Source organism: Rhincodon typus, chromosome 13 (genome assembly GCF_021869965.1).
Source record: "Rhincodon typus isolate 14 chromosome 13, sRhiTyp1.1, whole genome shotgun sequence".
NCBI classification, from domain to species: Eukaryota; Metazoa; Chordata; class Chondrichthyes; order Orectolobiformes; family Rhincodontidae; genus Rhincodon; species Rhincodon typus.
In genome coordinates, this window is record NC_063344.1 from 59,071,985 (window position 1) to 59,080,823 (window position 8,839).

Genomic DNA, 8,839 nt, shown 5'->3' on the forward strand with positions numbered 1-8,839 from the left:
CTCACAGACAGCTGTATTGCCTAGCACTTTGTCCCTTTTAAAAGATGCATGTTCATGAAGTAAATAGTTGTTTAAACTAGAGGCAAACCAAGAAATACTTAAATAAAATTAGTCAGCAGTGCTAAGTCTGAAACTAATTTAGAATTTCAGAAAACCTTTTTCCAGCAACTTCTATTTTTATTGATGATGGGTCAGACTTTGTGCTCACTGTCTCTGACTAATTTCAGCGTAATGCAAATGTTGGTGAGGAAACCAAATAACGGGAAAAGCCTTGTCCTCACCAATCTATCTGTCAAAAATGTATCTGTCCATGATAATATTGGCATATTACACATCACTGTCCTTATGGAAACAAAACACCATCTTCATTTTCAGGATACAACAAGCAACAAGCAACAGACAGAGCTAGGTGCCCCACACCCAAAAGGTCATTTCTAAGATATACAGTCCCAATGCATCTGTGAATAGTACTTGACAACTAAACAATTTACATGAAAAGGAAGCTTTGCAAAACTGTACTCAAGGATGGAAGAACCCAGCACATCAGAACAAAACATAAGGCTGAAGTATGGCAACCATCTTCAGTCACAAGAGCTAACTGGGTGACCAATCTAGATCTTCTCCTAAGGTCTGCAGCATCACAAAATCCAATCTTCAAAGAAATTTGATTCACTCCACACAATATCAATTACTGTGAACTCTGACAACATTCGAGTAATAGAACTGGAGTCTTGTGCTCCGGAACGAGCCAGCCCCAAGCCAAGCTGTTCTAAAGTATATCTACAATACAGATATCTATCCAACAACATGCCCACAGGCAGCAAGCAAAATCCAAGCCAAACACAGCCCGACCATTCTAATTTTGATCATCAGCATAAGTTATGAAAGGGGTTGCCAAGAGTGTTATTGAGCAGCACATTCTCAGCAATAACTAGCTTACTAGTGCTCAGTTTGACTTGAATCAGGATCACTCAGCTCCTGACCTCATTACAGCCTTGGAGCAACCAAGACTGAAGAGGTGAATATCAAAGGTAATAAGACTGACTGCCTTTGACATCAAGGCCACATTTGACTGAGTTTGAGTGACTCGTTGGAGTCATACCTATCATAAATGAGTAGAATGGCTATTGGAGGTCAATCATCTCTGTCCCCAGACATCACTACAGGAGTTCATCAAGGTAGTGTCCAAGTCACTTAACCACCTTCAACTGCTTCAATGACCCTTATTTCATTTAAAGGACAGAAGTGGGGATACTGAAACAACCATGTCTTATTCACTCTTGGGCTGATAAGCAGCAAGTAACATTCACATTGAACAACTGCCAGGCAAAGACAATCTCTCTTCACATTCAGTGGCATCATCACTGCTGAAACTCCACTATGAACATTCTGCAGGATTCCACCAGCGAAGAGGCATTGGAGACGGACATGTCTGCCTGATCCTGACTTGGATCTCAACTGGTTCCAGGCATAGCTTGTGCAGGAATAACTAACGGCTGTTGTGCTACCCAAGCTCGAACGTTCTGCACTCTGAACCAGATCCCTCATTTAGACAGTTAAAAAGTTGACAGTCAACTGCAGTACCTGGTATCTCACACTGAATTCCTCTATATCTACAGTGTATTTCATCTCTACAATGTTAGTGCCAAAAATGAACTGCATAATCAGCAGGATGGTCAGAGACTAATGCATGATCCCAACACAACATTCTTCAGAGTGACTCTGGATAGAACTTTGTCCTTCCAGGACTATCTGAACAGCAACAAAAAAAAAAATTATTAACCAAACTTGCTGGATCCACACGGAGTCCAGGTACCTCAACAGTCCAGACTTCAATACTTGCCCGACCATACACCAAAGCACAATACTGTGCACCTGCCTGGCAGAGCTTAACACACATCTTGTTGACGCTCGACTGAATGCAATAATGTGATTAATGACTGAAACTCTCCAATCAACATCACTCCTCTGATTTCCTGCTCTCATAAATAACATCGTCACCCATTGAGTGACTGACAAAAACTCACAGTCTGGTTGAAACCATCCATACTGCACTTCAATTATGATTTTACATTTTCAATTCACCAGCTAAGTACCCATCTACCAGGAGACATCATTTGACAAAGGAATGAGGAACACACAAAGTCAGTGGCATACTTTGAACTACAACAGCAGGACTGGCCCCTGCTAAACAGGTTCAAGACAAGCCAGGGTTCCTACCCAGATAACCTCCAACATTGGAACTTAGTAGAGAGGCACATGACTGAGGAGTGTTCTTTCTATACATTAAATTCAAGACTAATCACTTTAAACTCAGCAAGTGGGCAGATGTCACTTGGCTTGGTAGATTTGCAAGCATGACAAAGCTCCTCAGCTTCAGCAGTGTCCTCTGATCCATTTGTAACTCCCTTTAAGTGCTAATAGGAAAGATGTAGTTAAACTTGAAAGGGTTCAGAAAAGATTTACAAGGATGTTGACAGGGTTGGAGCACCTCAGCTATAGGGTTGGACTGAATAGGCTGGGGCTATTTTCCCTCGTGCATCAGAGGCTAAGAGGTGACCTTATAAGGTTTATAAAATCATGAGAAGCTTGTAGGGTGAATAGCCAAGATCTTAATCCCAGAGTAGGAGAGTCCAAAACTAAATGGAATAGGTTTCAGGTGAGAGGGGAAAGGTTTAAAAGGGACCTGAGAAACAACGTTTTCACAGAGGATGGTGCACGTATGGAATAAGCTTCCAGAGGAAGTAGTGGAGACGGGTACAAATACAAAATTGAAATAGCATCTGGATGGGTACATGAATCGGAAGCGGTTAGAGGGAAATGGGGGGAAATGGGCGAAAATGCTGGAAAACTGGACTAGATTAATGAAGGATATCTGGTCGGCATGAATGAGTTGGACCGAAGGGTCTGTTTCCATGCAGTACAACTCTGTGACTCCAACTAGCACTATTCCTCCGTTTATGAATTTTTTTAAAAAATCAATTTGTGAGACATGGGTATCACTGACTGGTCCAGCATATTATACCCGCTTCCCTAGTTACCCTTTACATGGGGATGGTGAGCTGCCTTCTTGAACCACTGCAGTCCATGTGCTGTGGTTAGACACATAACTGCCCCATGGAGGAAATTCCAGGATTCTAACCCAGTGCCACTGAAAGAATGGTGAAGTATTTCCAAGTCATGATGGCGACTGTCTTGGAAGGAAACTTTCAGGTGGTGCTGCTCCCACATATAGGCTGTCCTTGTCCTTCTGGATGGAAGTGGTCATGGGTTTGGAAGGTGCTGTACAAAGATCTTTGGTGAATTTCCGCACTGAATCTCATAGATACTTAGATTTAGGCTTTCTTGTCACGTGTACTCAAGTACAAAAGTTCAGGAGTGCAGTGAAAAATGTACAATGTTGCCACACACGGTGCCATCTTAGGTACAAAATCTTGAGAACAAGATAGAAAGAAACAAAGAACAAAGTTAAACATTACATTCATTTTTAGTATAGTGTAAAAACAGAAGAAATAAAGTTAAATATTACAGACTTTCTTAGTATAAAGTAGAAAAATGAAGTAATAAAGCCAGAAGTTTGACCATTACAGTCTTGCTAAAGTGCTTAGCCATGCTGGGACCGCACGTCCTACAAGAGCTCAATCTCCTCTGCTTTGGCACGCTTTTGCCGCACAGTCGATTCCAGGAGTCCTGCTTTCGGGGCACCACCACCACACCAGGCCTACCACGCTGCCAACAATGCAACCACCAATCCCATCAATCCGCTGGAAGTACTGATTCAGATAGTACATACTGCTGCTTCTGAGCTTCAGTGGTGGAGGGAGTGGATGCTTGTGGATGTGGTGTCAATCAAGCAGGCTGATTTATCCTGAACGGTGTGAAGTTTCTTGTTGGAGCTGCACTCATCCAGACAAGTGGGGAATATTCCATCACACTCCTGACTTCTACTTTATAGATGGTGGACAGGTTTTCTGGAGTCACAAGGTGAGTTACTTGCTACAGTATTCCTAGCCTCTGACCTGCTCTTGCAGCCACTGTATATATACATATATATATGTATATATTCTGAGACCAGTTGAGTTTCTGGTCAACGGTAAGCCCAAGGATATTGATATTGGGGTATTCAGTGATGGTTAGACTATTGAAGGTCAAGGAGCCGTTGTTAGTTTGTCTCTGACTGAAGCTGGTCATTATCTGGCATTGGTGTGGCATGAATGTTACTTGCCTCTTGTCAGCCCAAGCCTGGGAATCTAGTTAAATTGTTGAAGCTGCTTGTAGTATAATGGTACGTCCCTACATCTGGGTCCGGATTTTTCTCATACTGTCTCTGTTATTTGCAGTTCCCACTCAACCTCTTACACTTGCTTGGTTTTCAGTTGTAGTATTAACTTAATAGCCATCTGGCCCACCCTTTTTTCAATTTCATTGTGGTAGTCTCTGTGGGGAAAGAATGTCGAGGGCAATAGATCTGCTGGGCAGTCTGAAGCATGGTCGGCAGGTATCCAACGTCAAGCCTTTGATTAGCAGGGTGGATGAGGAGAGGCCAAAAGTCAGAAATCTGGGAGTTGCCTGAAGTCTGACAGGCGAAGAGACATTACAAAAATACCCATTTCCCTCAGGGAATATTTGTTGTCAGGTCTTGAAAATTAAACTCTGGTATGTGATCATGTTTGTAAATGATCCAAAATGGTAGCTATTAAGTAAGGCACCACAGTAAATGTTAAAATGAATCTCATGATTCTCGAGATTTCTAGACCTAATAACTGAGCAACATTACAGTGAAACAACAGTAAAAGGACAACATTGAACACAGACTTCCTGTACTGCAGTAAGTGAAATAGGGCACCTGATAAACAGAAAATATGCAACTCAACCAACCAGACTGAATAATGGTGAAATTACCAGTGTAAGTACTGAGATGGAAATTTGAATTTGACTGCATGAATTTGATGTAAAATCAGAGAAAGATTGCAAAAGGCAACCTTTAATAATTGTATCAAACAAAAAGAGAAACAGAAAGTAAAAGTAAGGTTTCCACGATTATTACCCGTAGCAGAAATGAAAGATTGACAAGAAGTCTTAATTAGGACAGAGCCAATTTCCACGCTTGGAGAAGTTCGTTTTCAGTGCCAGACACTTACTGGCAGCAATTAGCATATCACCTCATTGGTGAGGGTACTTGCACTTACCCAAATACAGCAACTGCTTGTCATTCAATGTATTTCAACTGAGACAGACAGAAAGATACCGCTTTCATGAAGTTAACTGTGGAATAGCACTACTTATTGAATATAGACATAGTGCTACATACTATAATACTTCAGGAATGAAAGATACCAATAGCCTCTTATTTTCACTTCAGACCAATGTATTTTGACATGACAAAATACCCAAACCCTGGGTTGCAAACAGATTCCATTCTGGAATCTGCAAGTCAATCTGTAGACAAATTGGAATGCAACACAGAACAATGGATAGCAGTTATTCCTAAATCCAGGAAATGTTCTTATGTAAGGTCTTGAAAATTAAATCCCGTACTTGATCATATTTGTAAGTACAAGTGTTCGTAACTTGGATGTTTGTAAATCTGGGACTCCCCTGCAGTGTGATTGTACGAATATTGCATCGTATTCGGTGTTATAATTGCATGGTGCCTTGGTGGGAGAGGGAACCAGTGCTGCAGTCACATCATGCTTCCAGGTGCTGCAGTCAGAGACTTACCACAGGGCAAGAGACATTTTCACCCATCAAGTTCCTGCCAGTCTTTGAGTATCTATCTGCTCTAATCCCATTTTCCAGCACTTAACCCGTAGCCTTATATGCTAGGGTGTTTCAAGTGCTTGTCTAAATACTTCTTAAATGTCTTGAAGATTCCCACCTCTACTAACCTTTCAGCAGTGTGTTCCAGATACCCATCCTGCCGGATCCTCAAATTCTCCCTTAAGCTCCTGCTCATTACTTAAAACTGCCCTCCTGGTTATAAACACCTCTACCAAGGGGAAACATTTCTCCCACGACACCCCTCAGAATTCAGTAAACCTCAATTAGCTTTCTCTGCTTTAAGGGAAAACAACTCCAGTCAATCAAGTTTCCCTTCATAGCTGAATTTCTCCAGTCCAAGCAACATCCTGGTGAATCTCCACCGCACCCTCTCCAGTGCATTCACTCCTTCCTATAGCATAGCAACCAAAATTACACAGAACTCCCGCTTGTTGTCTAACTAATGTTATATAAAGCTCCATCAAAACCTCCTTGCCCTTGCATTCAATAATAAGCTTTGACTAATAAATGCAAGTTTCCCAAATACCTTCTTAACTAACATATTTATCTGTCCTTTAAGGATCAATGGCTGATCTTCAGTACTTCCGAGAGTGCTACCATTCAATGTGTACTCCTTTGACTTGCTCATACTCCCAAAATGCTTCACTTCACACATTTCAGGATTAAATTGCATTTGGCACTGTTCAGCCCATCTATGCCACCCACTGTCTAAAGCTTTCCTTATCACTATTTACACAACCAATTATCTTGTCATCAGTGAACTTACTGATTAAACCCCCAATTCTTCAAACACACATTCATCAGTTCTCTCCACCTATTATTCAACTCACTAGCCTGTAGCATTGAGACAATCCAGAAATTACAATCTTTCTTGCTGCAGCTTTTTGTTTCTTACTTCCCTAAATTCTGTAGACCTCACCCTTTTTCCACTCATATCATTGGTTACAATGTGAATCACATTCTTTGTTCATCACTCCCTTTCAGGATGCCCTGCAGCCATTCTGTAACATCCTTAATTCTGGCAAGGAACAAAGAAGCAACATACATCCTTGGGTCACATCTGCAGCTGCTGAAACACCCATCTTTAACCCACACTCTTAAGTCTCCTACCACTATGTTCTCTTTCTGCATCCATCATGTGCAACCGGGGTCTGGCAACATTCCCCAGATGACCGTCACTCTCAACATTTTCCAACACAGAAAATCTGTTCTTGAACGAATAGCGAACCCATGATGTCAGCGTGGTATGCACCGTATGTGCAGGAATCCAGTACTGTTGTGTACTGTGACACCAGGATGTCAGTACTTTGTGCATGGTGTTCCCAGGATGCCAGTGCTGTGGTTGCACAGTGTCTGCAGGGATGCTAGCACCAGTGTGCAATCTGTTCATGGGATGCCGGGCCTGCAATTATATCATTTCCCTGAGATGCCAGTGCCAGTGTACAAAGTATGCGTGGGATACCACGACTGCACAGTGTCCCTGGAAGTGCCAATGTTGGCATGCATGGTACACCCCACGGGATGGGGTGTGTGTGCTGCTGCTAACTCTGGGTGTGGTGGCGGTGCTTGTTGTGGAGTGTACCCAGAAATTCCAGTGCTGGAGGTGTGCAGTGTCCCTCGGGTGGCAGGGCCTGCAGCTGCAAAATATCCCTAGGGTGCCAGTGGCACGGTGCACATTATCTCCAGGGTGCCAGTGCCTGCAGCTGCAACGTATCCCCAGGGTGCCAGTGTCATGGTGCACAATATCCCCAGGGTGCCAGCGCCTGCAGCTGCACCGTATACGCCGGGTGCCAGTGGCAGTACTGCAGCCGAGGCGGAGCTGGAGAATGGGGCGTAGTCCCAGGCTTGACATTCGGAACTCGAGCGCCGGCTTCTCCTCCTCCAATCAGAATCCTCAGCGTGTCCCCGCCGCCGCGAGTCCGAATCCTGGAACCGCCGTGCCCACGAGCCCCGCCCCCGCTGATTGGTCAAAACCCGGCACGGCCGGGGCCGGCCGCTTCTCTGATTGGGCGGTCACGTTGTCAATCACCACCAGTTTCTTTTCCTCCCCCCCCCGGCCCCCCAAACCCGGGGGCGGCGGCGCCCCCCCCCCTCCTTTCCATAGGGCCCCCCCCCCCCCCCCACCGACCCCCGCTCTTCCGCTCCCCCACACACAGCTGGCAGCAGCGCGACTCGGTGTAACCGTCAAAAACCGGCCGTCCGCGAGGGTGGAAGCCACTCGCACCGCCGGGTCGCTTCTCGCTTCTCCCTCCTCCCGCCACGGGCCAGCGAGCAGCTCGTCACGAAGTTCGGTTCCGAAACCCACCCGGTCCCGTTTCCTTCCCCCCGACCCTGCTCCTCCTGTTTCACTTACCGAAGCCGGCCACCCAGAGCGCTGCCATCTTGGATCTCCACAGCAACCCCAGGAGGACCCCGGGAAAGGGGCGTCCCGAGTTCAGCCAGCAATAAATTAGCGACCCAATGCGTGGTCGCAAGGAGCACACCGTCGATCACAGCCTCACCCGGCACCGCAATGGAAGCTGCGACTTGTAACACAAAATGTGATTTCTTAGAAAAAGGATTTCAGGCAATCCGACAGAACGACTGTGCTGTCTAAAGGACCCACTCTGGGTCACTGTGCCTCCTGCTGGGCTCTGGGCAGTACTGCAGCAGTAGAGAAGCTCAGCGCAACCTTGTCCTCATCATTGAGAGCACAATGCAACAACTAATAGTAAATAGGTAGAAGGGTTCAAGAACAATAGGATATGAAGGGCAATACAATCTGAGTTTAAAATACAACAATCAGACTGGGTATGGCAGAGGCAGTGAATGTGTAAATGGTAGCAGGACGCCAATGCCTCAGGTAACTGATGAAGTGTAACACCTGCCCCATTTACCTCCTCCCTCCCCAGTATCCAAGGGCCCAAATGTACCTTCCAGGTGAAGTAGCATTTCACCTGCACTTCCCACAACCTAATCTACTGCATTCGCTACTCACAACATGGTCTCTACATTGGAGAAACAAAGCATAGACTGGGTGACCGCTTCGCAGAACATCTACAATCTGCCCACAGAACAA

General features: G+C 45.0%; 1 protein-coding gene across 4 annotated transcripts in view; it reads right to left on the reverse strand.

Moving 5' to 3' along the window:
* uggt1 (UDP-glucose glycoprotein glucosyltransferase 1) overlaps window positions 1–8,355 on the reverse strand; it is a 120,187-nt gene extending 111,832 nt beyond the window's left edge. For 3 of the 4 annotated variants that reach the window (XM_020534526.2, XM_048604294.1, XM_048604293.1), the window contains exon 1: window positions 8,135–8,354. In XM_020534526.2, the coding sequence (XP_020390115.1) occupies window positions 8,135–8,162 (28 nt within the window). In that variant the 5' untranslated portion in view covers window positions 8,163–8,354. Of the gene's footprint in view, window positions 1–8,134 lie in introns of all 4 variants that reach the window. The other variant, XM_020534527.2, reaches the window with a different exon arrangement.
* Window positions 8,356–8,839: the final 484 nt, after the last annotated feature.